The following is a 27,632-nucleotide window of genomic DNA, read 5'->3' as shown; positions in this document are numbered from 1 at the left end:
ATATTTTATATTACATTAAAATTGTTTACATTAAAATATTTGTTTACAGAAGATGTAGGTAAACCTATGTATAAGATATTATTTACAGAATATACAAAAGTAATTTTATCTACAGTAGAAGAAATACTGCTTATTTTCTACTTTTAATATGAAATACATTGACATGAAATTAAAACACACATTGCCCAAAGCGAACACACTTATATATAATATATATATATATAAAATATATATAAGTGTGTTCGCTTTGGGCAATGTGTGTTTTAATTTCAGTTGTTCAACATTGATGTTGAACACTGATGCTCAATTATTTTAAAATCAAGCAATGCACCCTTCATTTAGAAATCGCTCACTTGTAATATGTAAACATATTTAATGTACAGAACTTGTCAGTGAACTATGAGGGCAAAAAAATTAAAAAATAAATAAATAATGATTCATTAATCATAATTAATTGAAATGTTCAGTTAATCGAGATTTTGATATTAGGCCAAATCGCCCAGCCCTAATAGACACAGCAATAGGTGACAGAACATTATGATTATGATTTGAAGCAGCACTAGGTTAAAAATGCCAGTGGGTGATAACTAAAAAGCGAATAGTGCACTTGAATGCTTGGGAAACTGAAGTACAAGATGAGAGAAACAAAAAGAGGAAAGTTCATTTAAGCCTAAAAATTATTGTAGTAAATTTTATTTGTTTATATGTAAACTTATTGAAACGTTTGTCACAACAGTCACACACAGACAGAAAGAGACTTGCCGAGGAGGGGGCAGTCTGTTGTGGGTCACTGTCCAAGAGAAATCCTTTAACCTCCATATCACAGTCCTGCACCAAAGAAACACCACAACACCACAGAAAAAACAGAGAGTAATGAGGAGAAAGAATAAGCAGTGCATATAACTACATCAGAAAGATTGTGGAAGTGCAATCTTTTCAAGAACTACAAGCATCCATGCATGTATACTAGGGCCAGAAACGTTAATTTCTATCTAATTTTCCATGGCATTAGTTATGTTAGTCAAGGTTTGTGTACCAAAATATCTGATAACACTGTGATACCAAGTCTGTTTATGGAATTTCTGAAAGTTGTACAGTTTGCCGTCATAGTCAGCTTCATAATTTCAAATGATCAAGATAAACTATTTGTCAATCCCGCTAAAGAACTGAAACTGTCAGGATAAGTCATAAGCAAGGCGAGACAGAATCTGCAAATTTTTTTGGCTATTTCTGTGCAGAATATTGTAAAAAATCTGTGGATTTATACAGATTGTTTTTGGTGAATCATAACTAAAGACTTAAAAATGCATAATTTTTTTATTTAACATATTAAGTCTTTAGTTATTTACTATGCAAATCCTATCTATGACTTTTCCAAGACTTTTCCAGAACTTTCAAGTACATTTTCATGACCTAATATTTCAAGTAATGTCTATACATGGTAAATAATAAAAAAAATAATGACGTTCAAATTTATTACAGCATATCATAGAACATGCAGCAATCAGTTTTGTTTAAATTTGTTTTTATATCTATGTATAATTGATTTTGCTAATGCTTACACAGCACTAACAATGCGAGAGCAAGTTTAGCAAAGGACAGAAAGTAAAAACAACTAACCTATATTACAGTTATTGCTGCACAATATATCGCTTCAGCATCGATATCACAATGTGTGCATTCGCAATAGTCACATTGCAAAATATGCAATGTTGGGAATATAGTTTAGTATAGAGTAAAAGTTTATTATCTGCATGCAGTTTTGAAGAGATTTTTCACCTAAAAATTACTAAACATTTTCATTACACCCTTTACTTGTTTCAAACATTTATGAGTTTTCGTTTTTTTTTACAACACAAAAAGAATATAATTTAATAACTCTTATAGTATTGAAACAAGTGAAGTGTGAGTGAATAGTGACTACATTTTAAAGTTAATGTTGAGTAAACTGTCCTTTTAAGATCTGTGAATGTGTAACCATTTCAATATTTTAAATTTTAAAACATCCGGCTACAAGAAATATTTTGTAACTTTAATAAAGATTAAATAATATACAATGGAGACTATGCAGTGTTGATTATTCAATATCTGTACCTGAATAGTGAATACCTGAAAACTATAATTCACTTTTATCTTTACTATATTTTATTTATCTATGCTTGTAATTTATTTGTTATATATTATTCGAGATTCACTCTTCTACAAAATCAATCCAAATAAACCTGTTAAATCATCTGGTGAAATTGTATTTACATCACAATATATATCACAGAAATACAATGTCGTAATATCAGATTTTTACAATATCGCACAGCCCTATTTCAAGTATACAGATATTTGTTAAACTAATTTCCATGACACAAAACTTTGTGGATTTTTCTGTTTTTCCAAAACTTTTCCAGGCCTGGAAAATGCCATGTAAAAATTCCTTGACTTTTCCAGGCTTTCCATGACCATATAACCCTTGTGAACATCTGCAACAATCTGCAGATTTCTGCGTGCGCAGATTCCATGTGGGCCTATTCATAAGTAGATTACAACAAATAATTTACAAGTAATGACAACTTCTTTTTTTAAATATCAAAAATAGATTAGATCTGTGAACTACATTCCGAGTCATGGCAAGCTATATTATTTGCTAGCGTTGTGTAAGAAACCAAATGGAATATTAAAAGCCATATCAACATAAAATAAATCACATGCAATTAACCTCTAAGTTAATAAGCTGTTGCTAGAATTGGGTAACTCTACTCCGGAAATGGTGATCAAAAAATCTGTGGGAGAAAATAGAAGGCAGGAAAACTCAAGCTATAATATAAACTAGCAAGTCATCACTCTGTGAAATGTCTGGACTATTTTATGGCCCTTTTATGGTTATAGGACATGTGGCCAGGTAAAACAACATATTGTGTTGTGAAAGGGTTTTGTAGCAAAATGTGGATTAGATAATACTAGAAATGTACTTTTTTCATGTAGACTTGATTAAATGTACAATTTAAACTATTAGGGTTTCTGCAGGTTTCAGAGTTTAATTTAAGACTTTTAAAGACATTTTTAAGACCATTATGAATGAAATTTTAGACCAGGGCTAAAGGCATTTTTCAAATGGCCCAGATGGAAAATATTTTTATTTGCCCCATCAAAAAATATTTGTTATAATTAAACACATTTAATAATACATTAATAATTAAAAAATTACATGAGATTTTATTTTTTAGCAAAACATTTTAAATATTGTGTAAAAACAAGCAAGCTCTACTTGTATCAATACACTTTTTTTCCTAACATAAACTTTCTTTAACAAAAAAAATAAAATAAAAAATTAACAAATGTTTTAAACATTTTAAAAACTAAATCTATGGACAACAATCTGTCCAGATCAGTGTCCTCAGCAGTAAATACATGGAGAACATTTAAACAAATATTTATATATATATACACATTGTAAATAAAATAATTAAACCATTCTATTAGAGTTAAAAATTACGTTAAGTTTTATTAAGATGATTGTTAGTAATTGTATGGGTTTTAGCCAGATGGGTAGCTATACATGAACAAAAGAAAATTAAGACCTGTTTAAAAAAGATTTAAGACCTATAGCAGGGGTGGCCAACCCTGTTCCTGGAGAGCCACCCTCCTGCAGATTTCAGTTGCATCCCATATCAAACACACCTGCCTGTAATTATCACGTGGTGTTCAGGTCCTAATTAATTGGTTCAGGTGAGTTTGATATGGGTTGCAACTGAAATCTGCAGGAAGGTGGCTCTCCAGGAACAGGGTTGGCCACCCCTGACCTATAGGCATTGGCTGGTATAAGATTCTGACGGTATGATAACCTTGGATAAAAATATCATGGTTTCATGGTATTGTGATTACTGCTCTAAAATATATTATTTTTAAATGTCTGGGTAAAAAATACTAAAACTTATTTTCCCCTTTAAACACAATATATTCATTTTAAAAATATTTTGGAGCAGTAAACATGTCAGGCTGAATAATGACAACGAATTATTGACTTCTGCTGTCTTCATTCGTTTTAAAAACACAGATTTCTTTACAATTTATCTTTGGATATCTTTTCTGTTCGAGATACTGTTTTCCTAAAAAAAATTTAAAAATGTAAATAAAAAATCTTACACATACCTTATGAACGGTATATCAACGGTATAACTTTTTAGAAAGCAGTTTAACTTTTCCAAACTGCGGTAAACTTTGAAAATGGTTATCCCATGCCTACCTAAAACACAATATTTTAGTAAATTTAAGACTTTGTAAGACCTAAATTTTGGATTTTGAGATTTAGGACATTTTAAGACCCTGCAGAAACCCTATGTTCTGATCCACTGTGGTTTCATTAAGGAAAAAAAGTGTGAAGAGTGCTGCCTCTTGCATAAGAGTGCATGAACGAAAAGCACCGGGTGGAGATTTTGGCAGAGCAAAACTAACAAAGAATAAACAAAATTGGGCTAGTCAGTGAGCATTACAGGGTTTTATATATATATATATATATATATATATATATATATATATATATATATATATATATATATATATATATATATATATATTGCTTTACACATATGAAAAAAAATTATGAACTAAATTAAACCAAACAAAATAATGCACAGGGGTCATAAACATCCATTTTATAAGCAGTAAAATAAAAGGACTTTTGTAAAATAAAATGCAATCCAAACCCAATATAATCTGTCTTGTGTTAAAGTGGAAAAATAAAACCAGTTTTAAATGTAACTTATGCACATCAGCACGACCATACCTTATATTCCCTGGAAATCATCTCTGAGCTGATGGGTCCACAGCTTTGACTGGACATTGTGGCTGCAATTAGTTGTTTGCACCATTCAACATGAGCTCCTGTTGGACTATAATATAAATGGGTTTGTAAGTTTATTTAATATATATTTTTTCATATGCAGAATACGATAGGTTTTGTGTATACGTGTCAGTCCAAGGTTTTTGTTTACATCAAGACACCAAAATAAATGTAATATAAATGAAACAACGGTTTATGACACCACACCCCCTCTCAACACTGCAGTGCATAGACAGACGCTTAACATTACAAGAATAAAAGGGTTGTGTCGCGACGCGTATAAAAATCATAAACCATAAGAGTGTTATTAGCACTGACCTGTCTGGAGTTTCAGCGTTTGACTGAGGCGAAGTCGGTCGCTTGTCCATTCTCTATTGCAAGTTTAGAAAAGTGCAGCAAACAATGTTACATGCAACGCTCATCGTCTCTGTATATGCGAAGTGCGAACGGTTTTAAAGTTTGTCATACGCTCAGACATTTAATCATACTACGCCGAAGGCTACGCTCATGAATACGAATTAAGTAGGTGCCACGTAAATTTCCAATAGCGATGGTTTGTCCAGATTTTTAATTACGTTGTATTGATAGGTCCCACTAACAAATGCGCAGGTTATGAATATTAATCCTCGACCTTCTACGCAGTAGGTTTCGTAAACCCGCCTTCAGCATCGCCACGCCAGCGCTGTTAAGTACCAACAAACTACATTACCCAAAATGCACTAGCGTGACCTTGGGCTAGGCAGACTGTATGGCCTTATAATATAGACGACTGTTCCAGTAAAGGAGATGGTGGAATATTTGGGTATAAAAAATTGTAAAGATCAAAAAGAGGGAAGTAGCTAATCTGCATTTTACACCAATTATTAAGAAAATTAAACAAAAATTAAACTTATGGTTAATGAGAGATTTGTCAATCAAAGGACGATGTTATTAGCCAAAATTGAAGGTTTGTCCACGTTTAGTATATACGTCTCTTGCATTAGATGTTCCACAATCAGTCATAAAAGACGTGGATACATTTTTGTTCAATTTCATATGGAGGAACAGACCACGCTATTTTTAAAAAAAGACAGTTTTGTGCAATCTAGTTGAAGATGGTGGTCTTAATGTTCTAAACTTCAGCACTTCTAATTGTGTATTTAAAAACAAATGGATTAAGAATTGCCTGGTTTCTAAAGACAAAATTTAGAGCATCATCCCTGAGTTAGTTTTTCACCAGGGGGTTTAGAATTTTTTAAGGTGTAATTTTGATATTATCAAGGTGTCGATAAAACATTCCTCTTTTCATAAACAGGTATGCTCTCTATCAATGCTTATTTATAAGCATAATTTTTCTCCACATAAATCAGTAATATGGAACAACAAATGTATAACCTTTAAAATAAATGTCTATAATGAAAATTATAGACAATAAATTTAATAACTGTTACATTAAAAAGTTATGCAGAACCACATTGTAGTCTAAATGCAAATCTTTTTGGAATTTCTTTTTGAGCAGATTGAGTGGAAAAAAGTTTGGAATTTACCTACACTGTAAAAATGCCCGTGATTTCAACAGTAAAAAAACTGTAAATATGCTACAGTAAAAATCTGTAACCTGGTTGACAGTATGTTTCCTTGGTATATATGGCGAATAACCATAAACTGACTTTCCCAGAATTCCCTTTATGGCACATCACTTTTTATGCTTTTTGTTGACATTAATATGGATATTTTTGGTTGTTTTCCCATCAGTTATGTACATAAGAGATTTATGTTACATCTTATGTTGATAAATAATGTTTATTTCATGACTTTAATTTTATGCGTGTTACCATACTCGTGTTTAGAAGCTGTGTGAATGACACTGAGCAACTTCTAAACACAGATACATTTTTCTGCTTGTGGAAAAAGTTGTTTGTGATGAGCATTGGTTCTATATGTAACTTCCCTGCATATGGCTGTGTTAATGTGTCTATCTGTGTAACAAAAGATGTGTAGATGTTGGTAATTCAAAATGCAAACATATTACATAAATAAATAACATTCGGAAGTTTACTGTAAAAATTACAAATTACTTTTTGGGTTTGTTCCGTATTTTTAACGGTAAAATACTGGCAACCACAGCTGCCGTTTTTTATTGTAAATTTTATGGATTTATTTTTTATAGTGTAGTAAATGCTGTCTCACCAACAAAGTTAAAGAAATGACATATAAGCTATTTATCCAGTGAAACAAGTTGTTAAAATACTTTCAAAAGACATGGAATCTGTGAGCACTTTTTGTGAATCAGAGGAAGAATTGATAAAACCGTTTTTTGAATGTACAAAACCAAAATGTTTTGGTTTGATGTTAAATATCTTATATTTAAACTAATTAAATAAATAAAAAAAACAGTTTTGCCAAGATATTTTTTATATACAAATAATGTATAACAATATTATGTTACAATAATAATAACAAAACTTGAGCAAAATTTGATTATTAATTTAATGATTAGATATGGGAAGTACCATGCACAAACAAAAATGGTCCAATGATAAACCCAAAATTTATTTGTTTAAAACTGATCTTAAGCATTATATTGAAACCCTAAAATGCATTGAACATAAAAATAAGAATGTATGCAATTTTGGAATCCTTTTCTTATGCAAATTTGTTGTAATTTAAATATCCCCTGTAGGCAGTTCATTCCTCTGTGGTGACCCCAGATTAATAAAGGGACTAAGCCAGGGATGGGCAAACTTGATCCTCGAGGGCCGGTGTCCCTGCAGAGTTTTGTTCCAACACTAGTCAAACACACCTGAACAAGCTAATCAGTGTCTTCAAGATCCCTGGAAACAATAAGCAGGTGTGTTTGATTAGAGTAGGAGCTAAACTGTGCAGGACACCGGCCCTCCAGGACCGAGTTTGCCCACCCCTGGACTAAGCTGACAAGAAAATGAATGAATGAATATCCCCTGTAATTTTATTATTATATTCTCTACTGATTTGTTCCTTTGATATAAAAAAAAATGTAAGCATATTCCTCATTTTTTGTATGGTATTGTTCTTGTTGTGCAATAAAAAAGGTTAACTAAATAATAATAATAAATAATAATAATGACTGAAAAATAACTAGTATTAGTAATAACTATGGCAAAAATATTTGGAATAACCAAAATATCTTATATAAAAATAAATCTTTAATAATAAAATAACTGGTTTGCTTTTAGTTAGTCAGTTATTTAACAACATTGTTTTTAATGGATTACTTTGAATTTATTTTAGAATATAACATACCATTTATTCATTTTTCCTATTTGACAGAGATGTTTATAGGTAAAACTTGTTTTTCTAGTAAAAAAAGATAAAAATTACAAAATTAAATCTCTTTTTATTGAAAAGGTTGTTATGTTGTAATCTATTGGAATAATATATTTGAAATGGAAATAAATATGGGCTTATTGCAACAAAAATAATTCCTCACCAATAAGATCAAAGAAGTGTCTTTTAAATTAATCAACAAATTTTATCCTAATAAACATTCATTCATTTTCTTTTCAGCTTCTCTTTAATAATCTAGGGTAGCCACAGCGGAATAAACCACCAACTTATCCAGCATATGTTTTACGCAACGGATGCCCTTCCAGCTGCTACCCATCACTCGGTAACACCCATACTCTTCCATTCACACACATACACTGCGGGCAATTTAGCTTACCCAATTCACCTGTACCGCATGTCTTTGGACTTGTGGGGAAAACAAGAGAGCCCGAAGGGAACCCACGCCAACACAGGAAGAACATGCAAACTCCACACAGAAATGTTAACTGACCCAGCCAAGGCTCGAACCAGCGACCTTCTTGCTGTGAGGTGAGAGCACTACCTACTGTGCCATCTTGCTGCCCTGCTATTAAACAATTTTTGAAACAGTTTAGTTTTAATATTGGTCAAATATTTAATTTTTACACTGAAACTGTTTTTCATTTATTTTGGGATTGTAATTATGTTGTACAATTTTAGAAACACATTGGCTCATTATTAATGATGATATACAACAAGATGTTTGTTTCTTTTAAAGAAAATATTTTGGTCATTATGAATCTGCCTCTACTAAAAGAAATCCATGCTTTGTTATTTTCTTTATGAATTTCATATCCAAAAATGCAAATTGACTAACACCAAACCAAATTTTCCTTTTTTTTTTTTTGCATAAATTTAGTTTATTATAAAGGTACGGGAGCTGTCACAGGGGCAGTACCTTTTTAAAAGATACATATTTGTTCCATAATGGTACCTCAAAGGAACTTTTTAGGTACAATTTTTTTAATATTATGCACCTTTTAAGTACCACTGTGGACTATTTGGGTATCTTTTAAAAAGGTACTGCCCCAGTGACAGTTCCCGTACCTTTGTTCCTGAGAGTGTACATAAGTCAAAGTAAAATAAAAGACAGAATATAAAAACAAAAACAAGCCAAGAGAAACAACTAAATAAATGTAATAATGAACCGGTAAAAAAAAATTATTAAAATAATATTAAAAAGTCAAGCTAAATAGGTACGTTTTTAGGAGTGTTTTAAAATCGATAGTGATGGAACCATTCTAAATCTCAAGGGGCAAAGTGTTCAATAAGGAAAACAAAAGACATCACTACAACAATAATGTAGAATATAATAATCTATTTTGACAACCTGAATACTTATTTTACCTAAGAAAAAAAGTTGTATAGTTTTTTTTTGTTCAAACAGCACTGGTATTCATATTAGGTCAACACAATAAAGACTATACATTAAAAAAAAATTATACTTTAACACTAACAAGAAATTAAACTTGTTTTAATTAGTGTAAAAAGGATCCATTAGATCTATATTACAAATCTCCAGTAAAGGCATGCCCTAGCGTCCCTTCAGACACAGAAGAAGCAGAAGGCAGTAGACGAATTGGTATGTTTACAGTCCACACATCTTTATGACCCCTAGCATACATTGGTTCATTGAGCCAGCGGGGGTTTGAGAGTCTTGTAAGGTATTTCAAGTTGAGTTCAGTCAAGCAGGCTGCTGTCTCTAGCTTTTTCATTTCTTCACAGGGAACATTGTCTGGACAACACCACGTCTCCCCAACATCCACAAGACCTGCAAATATTTAATAGATAATATACAAGTAGACTTAATAATGTGCAAATAAAAAGTGAGCCAAAAAGAGGCATAAATTAATATTAAGATTTTTGGTCATTTAATTCCCGTATCTGAACAGCATGTCAAAATAATAATATTTTTTCATAATCTTGTTGTAGTTAATTTAATCAGTTTATTTTTATCATCAGTTCAATTACAAAAAATAACCAAAACCAGACAAACTTTGAATAATTTAAAAAGCTTGACATTTGAACTTGTTTTAATGCAAACAGTGCGCTGGATGGCCACATAATAATATCTTTTACTTTTATTTTTTATTTGCCTTTCAAAAACATAACAATTTAGGCCAAACTAAATCCTAACATAATCTTGCACAAACTGACTGAGATATGTCATATATACTGTGAATCAAATAAAAAAGCAATAAAATTACACCAAACAAACAAACAAATATACAACAAACAAAATGTTTAAAATAATAAATAAAAAAAAGGGAACAATATACCGTGCAGACATCAAACAGTAAAGAAATAGATGTTCAAATATTTAATGGTTAAAATAAAAATAAAAATTAATAATGTGCAAATAAAAAAGCGAGCCAAAAAGAGGTATAAATACATAATATTAAGATTTATGGTTCTTTAATTTCAGTATTTGAACAGCATGTCAAAATAATAATACATATTGTAGTTCATTTGATCGGTTTATTTTTTCATCAACAGTTTAATTACAAAAATAAGCAAAACCAGACAAACTGAATGATTTAAAAGTTTGACATTTGGACTTGTTTTAATGCAAACAGTATGCTGGGTAGCAACATATCTTTTCTTTTTTGTTTTTTGTATTTTTTATTTGCCTTTCAAAAACATAACAATTCAGGCCAAACTCAATCTAAACATAATCTTGCATAAACTGACTGAGACATGTCAGATATAGAGTAAATTAAATATAAAGCCATAAAATGACACAAAACAAGCAAACAAAATGTATTAAATAACTTTAAAAAAAAAACATCAGACATCAAACAGAAACTCTGTAAGGGGTTAAATAAAACCATATTCTTGAAACAAATCATACAATTGTTTAGTCTTCTTACCCTTCATTATCTTTAAAGCTTTTACAAACAGTAGGTGGCAAACTCTTTTTTAAAGACAATCAATTGAGGAGCTGTTTTCAAAATTTTGCATTTATGAATGAAGAATTTAAGTAAAATAAGAACACAATTTACAGTCAATGATTATATAATAAGTACACAATTTACAGTCAATGATTATATATTAAGTACACAATTTACTGTGAAATACATTGTTTTATCCACTTGTCCAGAAAGGATTAACCAAATTACAATGAAGAAATACATGTTCAACAGTTTCAATATCCCTATTGCAGAATTGGCAAACATTACAATTCAAATGTAAATATCATACATCATTTTAAAATGTACTTCTTTGTATTTTGGAGGAAGATGAAATGTCAAATATATGCGTCTAATTTTCTTAACTAAATTCTTATTAACAGGTTGGAAAATATCAATTATTTTAGCAGGACCAGGATAGCATTCCTGTATAAGACACTTTCTAATAAACTTATTTGTACATTTCTTGTCCACAATATTTAACTTACCTAATTTACTATTCATAATTTATGATGTGACAGTGAAATAAACTAGGATCTCTTTTAACATATTAATTAATGGTAAGAAAATACAATTTAAAGATAAATTCAAAGTTAAATTTAAAGATAGTACCAAGCTCACTGCGACTAACAAAACAAGCGTTCTTATCCAAAATATGTAGTACTGAGTCTGACCAACCTCCATTTTGCCACCAACCCCCCCACCGCACAAAAAAAAATATATATATACGTTGCATTAATATACAGTGATTGTTCCATAATGTCACATTATGAATTATGTTTGTACAGCATTTTCCAATACAACAAACCTGCTTATGAAATTTGGAAAGTTTCAGTGGAATTTTAGTGGAAAAAAACTTTATACCTCTTTATATTTTTTTTAAACTAATAAGATGGGATTACAAACCAATAAGAATCCTTGATTTTTATAATAGGGTCTATATCTAGATGTTATCCCATCAAATCTTTTTATGTCTACGACACAAAATATGGAAACAAATTTGTTTTATTTTCTATGTTCATAATCATTAAATACTTCAGTTTTACAGTTTTGAATAATATAATTAATAACAATTTCATTTAAACTTCACCTGCTATAACACTCCGCCCGAACCTTTCTCCCGACTCCAGGAGTTCCTCCGTTTGTTTGGATGTCATTCCCAGTCTTTCAGTGAGAATGAGCCTCCAGTCCTCTCCTTCCCAGCTTTTCCAAGCAATATGAACAGCTAGAGTGCTGTTCTGCATCTCTGACAGCAGGGGTCGCCAGCGACTTTCTATTGTTTTAACACCATTTAACACAAGAGTAGCGTACGGCTGACGAAATGACAAACAATGCACCTCTAAACTCATAACGAGAACAATATTAAACGATTTATTTTGCAGAAAAAAATGTGAATATCACAATAATCTAATTACTTTACCAAACAGATAAAGTCTAACGCCTAAACTGTTGTTCACAGACAAGCCGTCAAACACGTTCGTAAACTACTGGTTATACATTTCCTGTTTTTTTAAATGCGCCAGAAAAAGAGGAGACATTTACAAAACAAAATAACTCGTAAAAGAAAGAGCGCCGACTAGTGAGAGAGACCAACCATTGCAGGAAACGCTACACAGTAGACTGCTTTGTATTAATAAATTTTCTTTTGGACTTAGTGCTTTTATTAATCTAGGGTCGCCACAGCGGAATGAATCGCCAACTTATCCAGCATATGTTTTACGCAGCGGATACCCTTCCAGCTGCATCCCATCTATGGAAAACATCCATACACACTCATACACTACGGACAATATAGCCTACCCAATTCAGCTGTACCGCATGTCTTTGTACTGTGGGGGAAACCGGAGCACCCGGAGGAAACCCAAGCGAACGCGGGGAGAACATGCAAACTCCCTGTGCTGTGTAAATAAGATTTATCCAGCTGCAACCCCGCAGACCCACACACGTTCAGGCACACAAGTTACCTTAAAGAAAGAATATTTAGTTGAGTGAACTTAAGTTAGTTACATAAAGGTAATGTAATGTTGTTTAGTTCAATCAACACATTTATAATTTAGCTTTAATTTATTTACACTGTTCAAAAATTCTGTTCAATTTACAGAAAAATACCGGCAGTGGTTGTTAGCATTCTTCTGTAAAAAATACGGATGTTTTATAGGACTGTTTAAATTTGCAGAAAAAAAAACAGTATTTCATGAACTTATACAATGCTCAGTTCAGAAAAACCTAGTTTAGCTCACAAAGTCATTAAATGCATTAATGTGTTCATGTGTGATCGTAATTAACAATCAGATTTAATGTCATAATTATATTAAAGTTAATTTAAATAATGAAAATAAATGTTAGATCTTGTTTTTTAATTGAATTTAAAAGTCTCTCAATCCATTATTCTTCTTATCATGTGCATTTTCAGATATCATTGCACATTCTTACATTTTTAGGAATATGCCAATAAAACGAATGTCTGTTTCTTTTTTCTCTTTCCAGTACTGATCTCCATCCAGCCCCAGTTAAGCAGAACTGAACCAGAGGATCTCCGGTATTACATCAATCTGCCAGGTACAGTGTGTGTTAAAGCAAAACCCTGCAACATAGTGTAGCATGAGCTTTCAAGTTTGAGAAACCTTTGATATTGATTTCCCAGTGTTGGATTATTAAATTTTTTTTTAAAACTGTGTTTTTTTCCCCATCATTTCCACAGCTCTTGGTACGCCAGTTGAAGCACATTTCCTATTTTTTCATTGTCAAATTTAGTCAGTCAGAACCATTTGTTTTGGGTCAATTTTTCATTTCCATAATCAGTGCGCAGCCGCTCCAGACCCAAAAATATGGGTTATGTACAATATTTAAATCATATTCTTTAATCTTTTCTTTTTTCCACTTGCAGATAAACAAATATCCATCCAGGCAGCTTTTTTTAATGTACATACAGGTACTTTTTTTCACGGATGTTCATAAACATATTTAATATAAGAATAACTTATAGAATTAAATCCAATTAAAGGATTAGTTTATCAAAAAATGTAGATTACACCATTAAATTCTCACCTTTGTTTTATTCCAAACCTCGTTTGTTCATCTTTAGAACACAGATAAGGATATTTTAGATTAAATCTGAGAGCTCTCTCATCCTCCATAGACAGTAAGGTTCCCGATTCAAAATCCAGAAAAGGAACCCAAACAAATCTTTATGAAGCTATGAGAATATGTTTATGCACACATAAAACAAGAATTATAACTTTAATGAACAGTTTCTTCTCCTTAATAATATTCAGTTCAAACCGCTGAAGGCACATGGTCTGTTTTGAGAATGTTTTTTGGTGCCTTTTCTGGACTTTGAGTGTCTCTGAACGCTTGCTTTCTATGGATTAGGGAGTCTCAGATTTAATTTAAAAATATCATAATTTGTTCAGAATATTAACAAAGGTCTTGGGAGTTGGGACAACATGAGGGTGAGTAATTATTAATAAGTTTTTTTTAGGTGAACTAACCCTTTTAATAATGCAGCAGCAATTTAAAGTTTTCTTAAATGGTTTGTTAAGGCAAAAATATGAATATTTATTTTTGTAATTTATATTGGATTTGTAACATTTTTTGTGATATCTAGATAACATTTATGTATCTGAGATCACAAGAAAACAGGAAAAAGAAAAAAAGACAACAATGCATAGCCTCAGTGTTTCAAATAACCTGTGGAATTGTCACGTCTGTGATCCCTAATGCAAAACACAATGCAGTTTCATAATTCAGTAGTACCGGTAAAATTGCTCATAAAAATTCCTTCATATTACTTGTACATTGTGTTTGTTTTTAGACATAATTATTAATTTGATAGAGGGATTTCACAAGAACATAAGGTGATGAGTGGAAACAAGAGTTTGTGATAAATATTACCTACAGAGCTCAACATAATCGAGTACAGTCCATTCTGAAAATGAATATTTATATCCATTTCTCAGTGAATATAAGCAATGTATTTGGTGCGTTTAAACAAAATAGATTTATTAAACAGTTATATTTATTAAAATAATATTAGTCATTGAACATCTTTAGAAATAGAAAGATAATACAATTAAATACAAGCAACATATTTAAAAAAAATTACAAAATACAAAATTCCAACAAAATTGTAGAATGTTTTGTTTCTCTTGAATTTAGGTGTTTTAAAATGTTTTATTTAATATTTTTCTATAACATAAATTTGGGTGTACTAATTTTGGACCATTATCATAAGTTGTTTTGTTAGATAAGCTCCTGATTTGGCTTCAGTACTGACTAATCTAATGTGTATGCACAAATATAATGAAAGATTTGTGAGTTGTGTACTCATATATGTTGAGCACTGTATGTTTATTGTGCACTTAAGAACTTAAGTGGACATCTACACTCTCTCTTTATCGTTTAATTTTTAAGATTGTTTGACTCTTTAATACAAACAAGTAGACCGTTCTTCCAGCGGCTGTCAAATGAATAATTGTTATTTGTACTGACATTTGTTTTGCAGATGAACTACCTGGTAAAGCAATCCTTAGAGTTTCTGTGCACAAAACATGAAGAAAACATCTTTGGTGCCTACAGCTTAAAACGGAAAAACTAACAAGAAATCTGACTGTTGAGAAGTATTCAACTAAGTTGCCAGTTTAGAGGTGATAATCACTGTAGTGCATCGGTTAGAATGCTGGTTCAGTTAATTTAAGTTGCTTTATTCCACACTGGTGAATGTGATTTGTTTATAACACGCACAAATCCAACAAACAACGATAATTAGCAACATACAACTTCACTGCCCATTGCTTCACCGAGATTGCATTTTTCTCTCACGTGCACATCTTTGAAAGGCATATGTGATTAGCAGTCCGTTAGCGACCTCTACTGGACAGGTTTGTGTTTGTGCTTTGTTACACTAAGCTTTGTAACTTCCTTATAGACATGTTCTCTCACTACTATCAACCATTTTGTTTTTGTTTTTTGTTTTAATATTGCCTAATAATAATTGTTATAAATTAAACCCAAGCCGAAAGTTAAAAACTTCTGTTTTTAGTGAGTTGTAAAGTTAGCCCCTGTGGTGATAAAGTTATACATAATTCACCATAGCTTATATAGGTCATCTTATTCTGTTCTATCAGGAAGCATTGCTGTCAGTTTTTAGAGTTATTAAAACTATTATGTTTAGAAATGTGTTGAAAACTTCTCTCCATTAAATATAAATTAGGTAAAAAATAAGTAGGGGGGATAATAAATCAGGGGGCTAATAATTCCTAATAATTCTGACTTCAACATTTATATAAAAATATATTGATGGCGATGTCTGAGAAGACGTTAATAACATTAACATCCGTCATAACCTATATGGTTTGCCTAGATCGTGTGTGCTGGATTGTTTGTGCCTGAAACGTGTGTGGGTCTGCGGGGCTGCAGCTGATTATTATTGTGGAGAAAATATTCACAAGACTTGAACAACAGGAAACAACTATTCATAAATATACCATTGTCATTTATATTTGTTTAATTTTTCGGCAACTTTTAAATTTTACAGAAATTACAATGATTCATAAAATTCTGCCAACTTGTTTACTGACTAAATAACAGCACCAAACAGTCAATATTATAATTTAATGTACTAAAAAAGGACAGACTGGTTGGCGTTAAAAAAAAGACCATCTCAGTAGTACAGTCAGTCACCTATAACAGGTTGTTTCATAAGTTTTTTTAAACCTAGTGTAGGTCCACAGCTCATATACTCTCTTGGTTAACTCCAGAGCCGTCAAATCTGATCTAACTCCAGAGTCTAGTCCTCAAAGGCCCTATGGAACTGTGTGTACATGACTCCTCAAAGAATCTGTAGAACTGTGTGTACATGGCTCCATGTCTTGCTCTGTTCCTGAAACTTTTTGGAATGGATGACACAACCTTTTCAGTGAAGAAGGACGGACTATTGTAGTGTTTCCATCTCTGAACATTCTCAGCATCTCAGACCCCTCAGTAGCTGCTTTCGTGCCCTGTGAGTATGTATAGGTTGCTCATGGCCGACGGATCATCTGTAGGAGTACTTTGCAAAATAATATCCCTGTAGAAAGATGATATTGTTATAAGATAAGGTAAGATGGTTGTTATAAGTTTTTTTCTAATATCAAACATGTTGATACAGTAAACGGGAGTAGTAAAACATACCTAGATGTTCCCAAAACTTGAAAAACTCGACTTCTATCTGTGATCTCCTGGGTAACCTGGAGTAAAAGGAACAACATAATTATAGTGGCTTGAGAAAGCTATTTACTACAGAACTGTCCCAACTTTCTAACTGATCCCACTTACAGTTTTCCAAAAACTGATCCGGAAATTTCGAAAATGTCCCATTGACTTAACATTGGACCAAACTTTATGATCTTATAACTTTGCGCCAGACTGTCATACTCACTTAACTCAGACTCAGACAATCTGCCAATCACTGATGACATTTCAACTTACTAGCCACAATGCCTAGCAACACCTTAGCAACCACCTAGCAACATCCTAGCAACCGCCTAGCTACACCTCAGCAACCGCCTAGCAGAGCTTAAGCAACCACCAAGCAATGTCTTAGCAATCCTCTAGCAACACCTTAGCAACCAATGAGCAACACCTTAGCAACCACTCAAGAACATCCTAGCAACCACTTAGTAACACCTTAGCAATGCCTTAGCAACCACCAAGCAATGTCTTAGCAACCCTCTAGCAATACCTTAGCAATGCCTTAGCAACCAACAAGCAACACCTTAGCAACCACTCAGAACACCTTAGCAACCATCTAGTAACTCCTTATGAACTACCAAGCAAAGCCTTAGCAACCACACAAAACACCCTAGCAACCACCTAGCAACACCTTAGCTATTGCCTAGCAATGCTTTAGCAACCACCAAGCAAAACTTTTGCAACCACCTAGCAATGCCTTAGCAACTACTCAGAACACCCTAGCAACCACCTAGCAACACCTTAGCAACCGCTTAGCTATACATTAGCAACCACCAAGCAACACCTTAGCAACCACAGAGCAACACCTTAGCAACCACCTAACAACACCATAGCAGCCACTCAAAACATCCTAGCAACCACCTAGCAACACCTTAGCAACTGCCTAGCAACTCCTTAGCAACTACCTAAAACACCTAGACAATGACCTAGCAATGCCTTAGCAACCACCTACCAACACCTTAGCAACAACCTATAACACATAGCAACCACCTAGCAACACCTTAGCAACAACCTAGCAACACTTTAGTAACTACTTAAAATGCCTTAGCAACCCCTTAGGCCCCGTTTACATTAGTACATTTTAATTTAAAAAACGTATTTTAGAATGAAAACGATTCCGGTCCACACTAGCATTTTACCCAGCGTTTCTGAACAACTCTCCATCTACACCAAACCACTGAAAACGCACATCACGTGACCACACACACTCTGGCATGCGCTACAGCATATCTAACCAGATGAGAGCTGTGCTCGTCGGACTGTTCATCAAAGATTTACAGCTGAATCAAATCTCACTATATTTGTTAAACGCGATATTTGATTCATCTTGTTGTCTATATCTAACGACATATTCCCAGACTTTGGTCTTTTGAATCTACTGCTTGTTCTCAGGGAACCTGTTTTGGCTGAGTGCAAAGATAAGTTAATAATTAATGTAATCACATACATTTTGTATATTGACTGATTGTTTGCCTTTATTTCCTATATTGTATAAACGTATTGTACGTTGTACTTTTATAACGGCCATTATTGATTTTTAAAACTGATATTCAGGAAAACAGAGGGTATGTTTCGTATTTTCAATTAAAATGAAAGGAGGCAGTAATGCTATAGGCTCCGTTTTGTTATAAATATGCATAGAGGGAAGATGACGCTCATATATGCAGCACAAATCCTCAATATTTCTGCTGTCTTTTAAGTTGTTAATATGAAAATGAAAATAGCAGTTCCTTATATCATGTTTTTATTTAACTGTTAAGATTGTTACGTATCCAGGATGATGTGAATAAGGTTATAAAGTACACTGTTACCTATGAAGATTTACCTGACATATCCGACTTGCGAAGTCTGAACTTACAAGTAGGAAAAATACTTAATATCGAGGAAAAGCCCCAATCAGAGAAGCAAGTGTCTGCAGCCCCGCCTCCAGTTTCAGATGTTTTTCCCCATCCACACTGAGACGGAGCAAAAATGTTTTAGAATGCAAATGGACTCTCCAGCGTTTCCAAAACGCTCCGTTTTTGGCACTCGAAAACTCCGGCATAGTGTGGACGTATAGCGTAACCGTAGCAAAACTTATCTGTTTTTAAACGTGCCTAGCAACCACCTAGCAACACCTTACTAACCACTCAGAACACCCTAGCAAGAAACATGCCAATTCATACTATAAACATGCTAACATAAAACTACTTCAAACTTTCAAACGAGGCTTTCTCAAGCCAACATAAAGTTTGTCTACGAACATTACTTTTCTAGGTTCTTCTTTAATCTTACACCAGTGAATAAAGCCATTACTGTAATACCTATACACCTATACACATTTCTGATTTTGATTGCAATGCAATAACTTTGTAAAGCTGCTTTGAAACAATTATTATTTTGAATTATTTTGAGCACTATCCAATAAACTTGAATTAAATCTTAGGTTTACCTCATTAGTTTGTAAACTCTTTCCTTTTAGGCCATGCTTCCAGAAGACAAGAACACTGTCCTGCAGGCACACTGCAAAGACAAACAGATTAGCATAAAATGCAACAGAAAGATGTAAATATAATGGCTACAGTCGAACAGGGCTTACCCAGCGTGTGAATGGAAAACTCAAAATCTAGTTCAGGGGTCTTCTGTTGGCTCATGCATGCCTGCAAATTAACAACCTTCACGATGTCTGAAACAGAAAGGTTTCTTGGATTGTAAAAACACACAAAAACAGAGCTGATAGCAATCCATTAAAAATGGAATTTGATGAAGCAAGACACTTAGATTATATTTTGCCAGAATATTAAGTTGAACTTAGTTTTAAAAAAAAATATTGCAGGAGCCATACACACAGAACATGAAAAAGGCTGTTACAGCACAGCAAGGATATCAAAAGGCCCTACTGGTTGTTTCATGTGGTACTATTAATTAAACTTAATTGACTGAATTAAACTGCTGTAAAAATACATTCGATAATTTATTTTTCAAAATTTTTTTGCATAAATCTGTTAATCAACCTCAGTCCTGATCAAAACTACTCAATTGCTTAGAAAAGTACAGGATTTTAACTCTTTAACTGCTAAATTCATAAATTATGTTACTGATTTGATGAAAAAATACGCACAAAATGAAGTATTTTTAATATAAAAAGTAATTACGGACAGGATTTTTAAATACCTTTTATTAAATCTTCAACATGTGAAACCACACTGGCTTTGATACATTTTTTCTTTGATTCATATTCATCCCCCCCTCCCCCCTAATAATTTACTGTTGGTCGCTGTTTTTGCCCCATTGACTTTCATTATAACCAGATTGCAAAACCATGGCACCATATAATCATGCATTTTTATTATGCATTTTTATCATTATTGTATGTGATTTTCCCTATTGGGAAGAGGTCAAATTTGGCATTAAGGTGGCATGAGAAAGCCAACATATTGTTATACTACATAAACCTATTTTTTCCTTTTTCTTCAAGGAGCAGACATTTTTATATTAATTTCAATACGGTGGAATACTAGCAAAAACAGGAGGGTTGACATGTATGAAGTGAACAGTTTGTGGAAAAACAGTTTTGCGAGGGAACGCAAAACATCTTTGCATTCCCTTGCAAAACATCTTTGCATTCCCTTGCAAAACATCTTTGCGAGATAATGCAATCTTTAAGAGGAAAAGCAATATGTTTTCCTATCATTGTATTTTATTTTTTTTCTTCCACCCAATTTTTTCCCCACCATCACGTCCCTTCCGGGTCTCCATAAAATTCAGTGGATGTTTTAATCCTGAACATAACAAAAGGGTAGTACATTTGAACAGTGCACAAGGGTTAATCTTCTCAATTAAACTATAACATTAATTGATACTCTAAAATTATTATTTTACACCATTCTAAGACTTTAAATATGTGACTAAATAGTGGTTGGAGAGTCAAAAAATGTCAAACCTAATTTTAATAGACATTTTATGATCCGTCCTCGATAAAAAAAATACATAATAATAATAATAATTCCCTGACTTTCATTGTCTAGATAGTCTCATGATATTCCAGAAATTTCATGACCCATGAGAATTCTATTTATTTCATACATATAATAAAATGAAATACAAAATCACATATATACATAAAATATGACTTTCTAAACCAATGTAAGGATACACACAAACACAAAAATAATTCATGAAAACTTTAAGCATTTTTACTTTCCAGTGCGACAAGAATCGTGTCCCTGTCAAGCTGAATCACTTGCTTGACCTCCAGAGTCTCACCATCTGCAAAGTCAAGTAACTTCAGTAAGATAAAACACTACTTATCAGTCTACAGTGCATCCAGAAAGTATTTATAGCGCTTCACTTTTTTCCATATTTTTCAGCTACAGCCCTATTTCAAAATGGATTAAATTAATTTATTTCCTCAAAATTCTACACACAATACCCTATAATGACAATGTAATATTTTTCACATTGTTGCAAATTTATTAAAAATAAAAAAGCTGCAAAATCACATGTACATAAGTTTTCACAGCCTTTGCTCAATACTTTGTTGATGCACCTTTGGCAGCAATTACAGCCTCAAGTCTTTTTTAAATATGATGCCACAAGCTTGGCACAAGCTTTTTGCGGTGTGCTTTGGGTCATTGTCCTGCTGGAAGATGAACCGTCGCCCCAGTCTGAGGTCAAGATCACTCTGAAGCAGGTTTTCATTCAGGATGTCTCAGTACATTGCTGCATTCATCTTTCCTTCTATCCTGACTAGTCTTCCAGTTCTTGCTGCTGAAAACATCCCTACAGCATGATGCTGCCACCACCATGCTTTCATGTAGGGATAGTAGTAGCCTGGTGATGAGCGGTGCCTGGTTTTGTAACACCTGGCATTCACTCCAAAGAGTTTAATTTTAGTCACATCAAACCAGAGAATTTTGTTTCTTATGGTCTAAAAGTTCTTCAGATGCCTTTTGGCAAATTCCAGGCGGGGAGTGGGTTCTGTCTGGCCACTCTACCATACAGGCCTGATTGGTGGATTGCTGCACAGATGGTTCTCTTCCTGTAAGGTTCTCCGTTCTCCACAGAAGAACGCTGAAGCTCAGACAGAGTGACCATTGGGTTAGATCACTCAGCTTACATGGCCGGTCAGCTCTAGGTTAGAGTCCTGGTGGTTTCAAACATCTTCCACTTAGGGATGATGGAGGCCCCTGTGCTCATTGGAACTTTCAGAGCAGCAGAATTATTTTGTGCCTCAAGACAATCCTGTCTCGGAGGTCTACAGACAATTCCTATGTCTTCATGCTGGGTTTGTGCTTCGACATGCACTGTCAATCCTGGGACCATGTCCAATCAACAAAATTTACCACAGGTGAACTCCAATTAAGCTGCTGAAACATCTCAAGAATGATCAGTGGAAACAGAATACCTGAGCTCAATTTAGAGCTTTAGAGCTAGAATTTTGAGGAAATGAATTTAATGCATTTTGGATTAAGGCTTTATCATAAAAAAACGTGGAAAAAGTGAAGCGCTATAACTACTTTTCGGATGCACTGTGCGTCATTGTAGCACTGCAAATAATGTGGTACACTAAGATAAATTATAATTAAGATAACAATAGTCATTTTTATTAGTATTTTTAGAAGTTTTCTGTGCTTACCAAGGATATATGCAGAGCTAAGCTGCGTCCCAAATGGCACAATATACACTATGCACTCATGCACTATGTACTTATGCACTTACACACTCAAGAGGATAGTACATGTATGTAGTGTCGTCCCAAATGGCACACTAATGGTTTTCTACTAAGCAGAAATTCAAACCGTTTCCCTAATGACATTTGACGGTTGCCAAATAAGTGAAATAAACGATCGAATTATCAAATAATACTTGCCGTGAGTATTGCCGCATTCACCATCAGGAGGCGCTATAATCAATCTCGTAGGAGAATTTTGCTTTCACCATCCAAAATAAATAAAGTTATCCAACATGTGCGTCCGATAGCTCTGCCCCTTCCGCTACGTAAGCAAACCTGCGGTCGTTGAGTGCGTGAAGTGTCTATCATTCCACACTTCATTTTACCAGCTGAATGAGTGCATCATCCGGGTAATTAAAGTACACTTATTATTTTTTAAAGTTTTCAGTGTGAACGCACTACTTACACTATTTATACTACAAAATGGCATAGAATAGTGCATAAGTTTGTGATTTGGGACGCAGCTCTAGTGTTTCTTCCAATCCGATAAACTTCCGGTAAATGATTAATGCGATTTTAAATTTTTTTTAATATGGTTTCTTATTGCAATGTAATTAAAATATAATCAGTTAAATAGACTTAAATAGCATTCATTTAGTTGTTCAAGTGTAAAATTAGATGAAAAGCCTTTTACCATCAGGATCAACAGGCTAGTGCAGAAACTCCATTAAAAATACTAGGTTTAAATAATTTTTTTTCTTTTTAAAGAAATGGCGCGGACATTCATTCATTCTTTTTTTTTTAGGCTTAGTCTTAGGCTTTAAGGCTTTATTTTTCTGAGGTCACCAAAGAGGAATGAACCGCCAACTTATCCAGCATTTGTTTTACGCAGCGGACACCCTTCCAGCTGCAACCAATCACTGGGAAACACCCATACACACTCAATCCCACGCATACAATACAGACAATTTAGCTTACTTAAGTCACCTATACCACATGTCTTTGGATTTGTGGGGGAAACAGAAGCACCCGGAGGAAAACCACATGAACAAGAATAGAACATGCAAACTCCACACAGAAATGCCAACTGTCCCAGCCGAGGCTTGAACCAGCGACTTCTTGCTGTGAGGAGATCGTGCTACCCACTGATGGAGCGGACAAATGAAATTTAATGTAGTGCTTCTTGTACATTCAGAGACCCACTTTAAATCATATATGTATATCAACCAGGCATTGAAGATCATTGATTTTTAAAGTAAACAAACCTTAAAATCATGCCGATTTTGTAACGGCATACAGTTTACTGAAAGCGCTTGACGCAGGTTACTGAAAAGTAAAAGTCTTCTGCATATACCCAATTTATTTGATCAAATACAATGTAAGATTGTGAAATATTATTACAATTAAAATGTACATTTATCCTATTCAAAACATTGTTTAAAACATGTTTTGAGTTAAATTCTTAGCATTTGTTCAACACCTGGCAGGCTCTGTGGTGTGTCATCCAGGTGGATGATGTCAAAGTGCATCTCTCCAGAGGTGTCTTTTTGGTTGGGATAACTTCTCACCCCGATACAGACCTGTGGCAGCTCCTTAGTTTCCTGTACAAGTAGTTCAAAGATAGGCAGGAACTCTGGCAGACTCAAAGCAATGTGCTGACAGAAAGAGAGAGAGAGTCAAGTTATGTAATTTTAACATTATCATTAACCTTATCTCTTTTTTCTCACCTTAAGCTGCATGAACTTCTGCAAAGGTTCATACCACATGAGAAGAACCAATCCAGTGGGCACAGCGGCACACAAGAAAACACTGTCATTGTAGGGGTTTCGTACTTGAAGCAGAGAAAAAAAAACCTTAAGATGTGCACAAAATGCCCAGAGAATGAGTAACACAATCCTACAGTGGTCCTCACCCACACTGCATCTTCTACAGCCCTTGGTGTCTGGGATTTTTACTGACATGGCATACTTCCTGGAGAAAGAAGTGAATTGATACCATTTATTATGGTGGTTTAAGGAAGAGAACATACTGTTAAACATATTATTCTTTTGTCTTCTTCTTCTTAGACTATTTTAAGAATGCATCTCCTCCTAGACCGTTCATACTACAACCACCAAACTAACTCCAAACCTCCAAACTATACTGAATTAAGTTGCTATATCTTCTCCAACTGATCCAACCTACGGCTTTCCGAAACATAATCGGACAATTTGGAAAAATCCCATTGACTTAACATAGGACCAAACTTTGTGACCTCGTAACTCACCAGACTGACATACAGACTTAAGTTTGGGTTCATTTAGATAAAATATAAAACACAAGTCATCTTTTTTATATCAGTTTTAATAAAGAAATGTAGCCGTTATAAAGTGTTAAGTAAAAAAAGGTTATACAATAACTAGCTACTGTCAGTATATTCACAAACATGCTGCATAAGAATATAACACCCTGCAGTTGGAAACATAACATGTAAAACACAGGTGGAACTGGGGTGGCGGAGGGTATTACGCAAACAATGCAGATGTATTTGAAAGTTGGAGGGCAAGCTCCTTGTGCTCTATTTTACCAATCTAGCATTAAGGGCGTGTCCGAATCCACTTTTGCTATTTTAAAAATGGAAAAATATGCTCTGCGCCCTGGTACATAGTCTAACAGGGTTGTGCTTATTCTCTTAACGAGTTATGAGTGTGTTTAGAGCATAACATGCATTAAACCAATCAGAGTCTGAGTCAAACTGAAAAACTGAGTGCTTTAACGAGGAACAGTTAAACACACCATCTACGCGAGAATAAAGGATGAGTCTCTTCCATTCGGCAACTTTACTTTCACTTTACTTTTGCTGTTTGCTTTACTCCTTTACTTTTGTGGTATAAGGAAACAGTGAAACTCATTTAACTGAAGACATCCATTAGCCTACAAGTTTAATTTCGAATATATACAAATACAATTATTTGTTTCAAAACTATTTCGAAATTCAGTTTTCATTTCCAGCAAACAAATAAATGAAAAATATTAATAAAGTGTGGTCAAAAAACTTATATCAAGGCCTGTCACAATAATCAAACCATCGACTAACACACAAAACATGGACATGACATCATTAATTTTTGGTGATGCAATATATATATATATATATATATATATATATATATATATATATATATATATATATATATATATATATATATATAGCTGATTGTGCAGCCTCTCAATCTCTATTGGAGTTTTGGAGCTGTCAGTGTTAGTATGGTTAAAAACACTATAGTATTTACTATAAATTATTATAGTATATTTTCATGTGGGTGCATAATATGGATCTGGTAGCAGATATTGCAGCCTCTGTTACTTTTTACCTTGCACATTTTTGTTAACATTTATTGATTATTTATTTAGGATATGCGTTTTCACATGATGCCAATGCCTAATTATTAAATCGTTGAAATGACTATGATTAATTTAAATATTCTTAAGAATAAAATATAATATGTACTTTAAAAGAGTGTACTTGCATTATGATGCTATTATTTTATCTTTCTGGCATTATATAATGATAAGTGGAGTCTTAAAATGGTCATAGGCACATAACTAATGCGCTCCGTACTGGACTTTAGACCAGCATTTAAAAAATGGTCTATATCAGTTCCTCATAATAGCAACACGCCAATAATGCACCTCAACACACCTTCTTTTTAGACCAGCATGCCCATAAGTATGCAAAGTGGTGCAAATAGATTTGGTATTTAAACAACATGGCGCAAAACAGAAAAATTAGAATAGCGCTGGTCTTAAAATAGCAACAAATCATGCCATGCACATCTTGCGTCTTATTGCGCTGAGTCCTTTGGATTTTGAGGCAACATGCAGCAACCAATCATAAGTGCAATCATAAACTCCCCTTAAATCACATCAAGCTGATAATATTTATTGTTATTATATAACATAATGATTTGTAAATGTTATTGAGTGGCATGTGTTTATCAAAACATCCTGTACTATGGATACTTTTACTACTATTTATTAGGCTATTTTCACATTCGAGAACATTGCTACTAACATTCACAATGAAGAAATTTAACGAAAGTTCAAATATAGATCAAAACTTGATTTTTTTCTAAATAAGTCAGGACACTAAAAGTAGAGATGGGACTGTCTCAGAAAAAACATGATGTCTGGTTCCTCTAACACAATATCTGATTCTCATTAGATTAATTTGATGACGATAGATGCACTCTTTTCCGGGGATTAACTCATTTAAATTTTCAAAACTACTGTATAATAATATCTTGGTTGTTAGCACTAACATGTCTAAAAAAAAACAAAAAAAAACAAGTATAGGCAGGAAAACATTTTTTTAGAAATGGCTCTAGTTTTACTTCATTGTTTGCTCTTGTTTATGTTCTTTTGTACATTCGGCTCCTTATCTTTTGCACATTCTCCTTATTTATTAAAACACACTTTATGCTATATTAGATCGTAAACACTACTGTTTGTGTTTGTGTTATTTTAAGAAAAGGCCAACTGATGGGATTGGTATTTAAAAAAACAAACAAACAACAACAACAACAACAACATCATTTTGTCTTAGATTTAACTCAGTGTGTCCAAGAATCGCTTCTTGTTATATGAATAAAATTATTCAATTATGTTATATACAAAATAGGAAGACAGAATTGTGTGTTTA

At 33.3% G+C, this 27,632-nt stretch overlaps 3 protein-coding genes across 11 annotated transcripts in view; all 3 read right to left on the bottom strand.

Moving 5' to 3' along the window:
- The window catches only part of mtmr1b (myotubularin related protein 1b), a 29,312-nt gene extending 23,816 nt beyond the window's left edge, over positions 1 to 5,496 (bottom strand). For 3 of the 5 annotated variants that reach the window (XM_087299655.1, XM_087299656.1, XM_087299657.1), the window contains exons 1-2: positions 5,153 to 5,496; positions 4,778 to 4,883 (exon numbers count right to left, since the gene is read on the bottom strand). In XM_087299655.1, coding sequence (XP_087155781.1) covers positions 4,778 to 4,883; positions 5,153 to 5,202 — 156 coding nt within the window. In that variant the 5' untranslated portion in view covers positions 5,203 to 5,496. 5 annotated transcript variants of the gene reach the window in all.
- A 3,529-nt stretch (positions 5,497 to 9,025) lies between these two features.
- Positions 9,026 to 12,564, bottom strand: zgc:110222 (the record flags this gene model as incomplete). Its single annotated transcript, NM_001017643.1, is given in 2 exon segments — positions 9,026 to 9,929; positions 12,158 to 12,564. Coding segments are annotated over 2 exon segments (522 nt in total). The 5' UTR covers positions 12,417 to 12,564.
- Positions 12,565 to 16,555: 3,991 nt separating this feature from the next.
- Positions 16,556 to 27,632, bottom strand: part of map4k6 (mitogen-activated protein kinase kinase kinase kinase 6) — a 41,337-nt gene continuing 30,260 nt past the window's right edge. For 3 of the 5 annotated variants that reach the window (XR_015519683.1, NM_001045260.2, XM_087300260.1), the window contains 8 exon segments: positions 24,864 to 24,922; positions 24,679 to 24,782; positions 24,432 to 24,606; positions 21,478 to 21,546; positions 19,877 to 19,963; positions 19,730 to 19,800; positions 17,239 to 17,294; positions 16,556 to 17,134 (listed from right to left, as the gene is read on the bottom strand). Coding sequence is in view for 2 of the 5 variants with exons in the window: in NM_001045260.2 (NP_001038725.1) it covers positions 17,047 to 17,134; positions 17,239 to 17,294; positions 19,730 to 19,800; positions 19,877 to 19,963; positions 21,478 to 21,546; positions 24,432 to 24,606; positions 24,679 to 24,782; positions 24,864 to 24,922 (709 nt within the window). In the remaining 3 variants the exon portion in view is untranslated. 5 annotated transcript variants of the gene reach the window in all.

The sequence above is a fragment of the Danio rerio genome, chromosome 21 (assembly GCF_052040795.2).
Source record: "Danio rerio strain M-AB ecotype USA chromosome 21, GRCz13ab, whole genome shotgun sequence".
Taxonomy (NCBI): domain Eukaryota; kingdom Metazoa; phylum Chordata; class Actinopteri; order Cypriniformes; family Danionidae; genus Danio; species Danio rerio.
The sequence above is the reverse complement of the archived record's forward strand: the minus strand, read 5'-3'. Positions and strand labels throughout refer to the sequence as shown.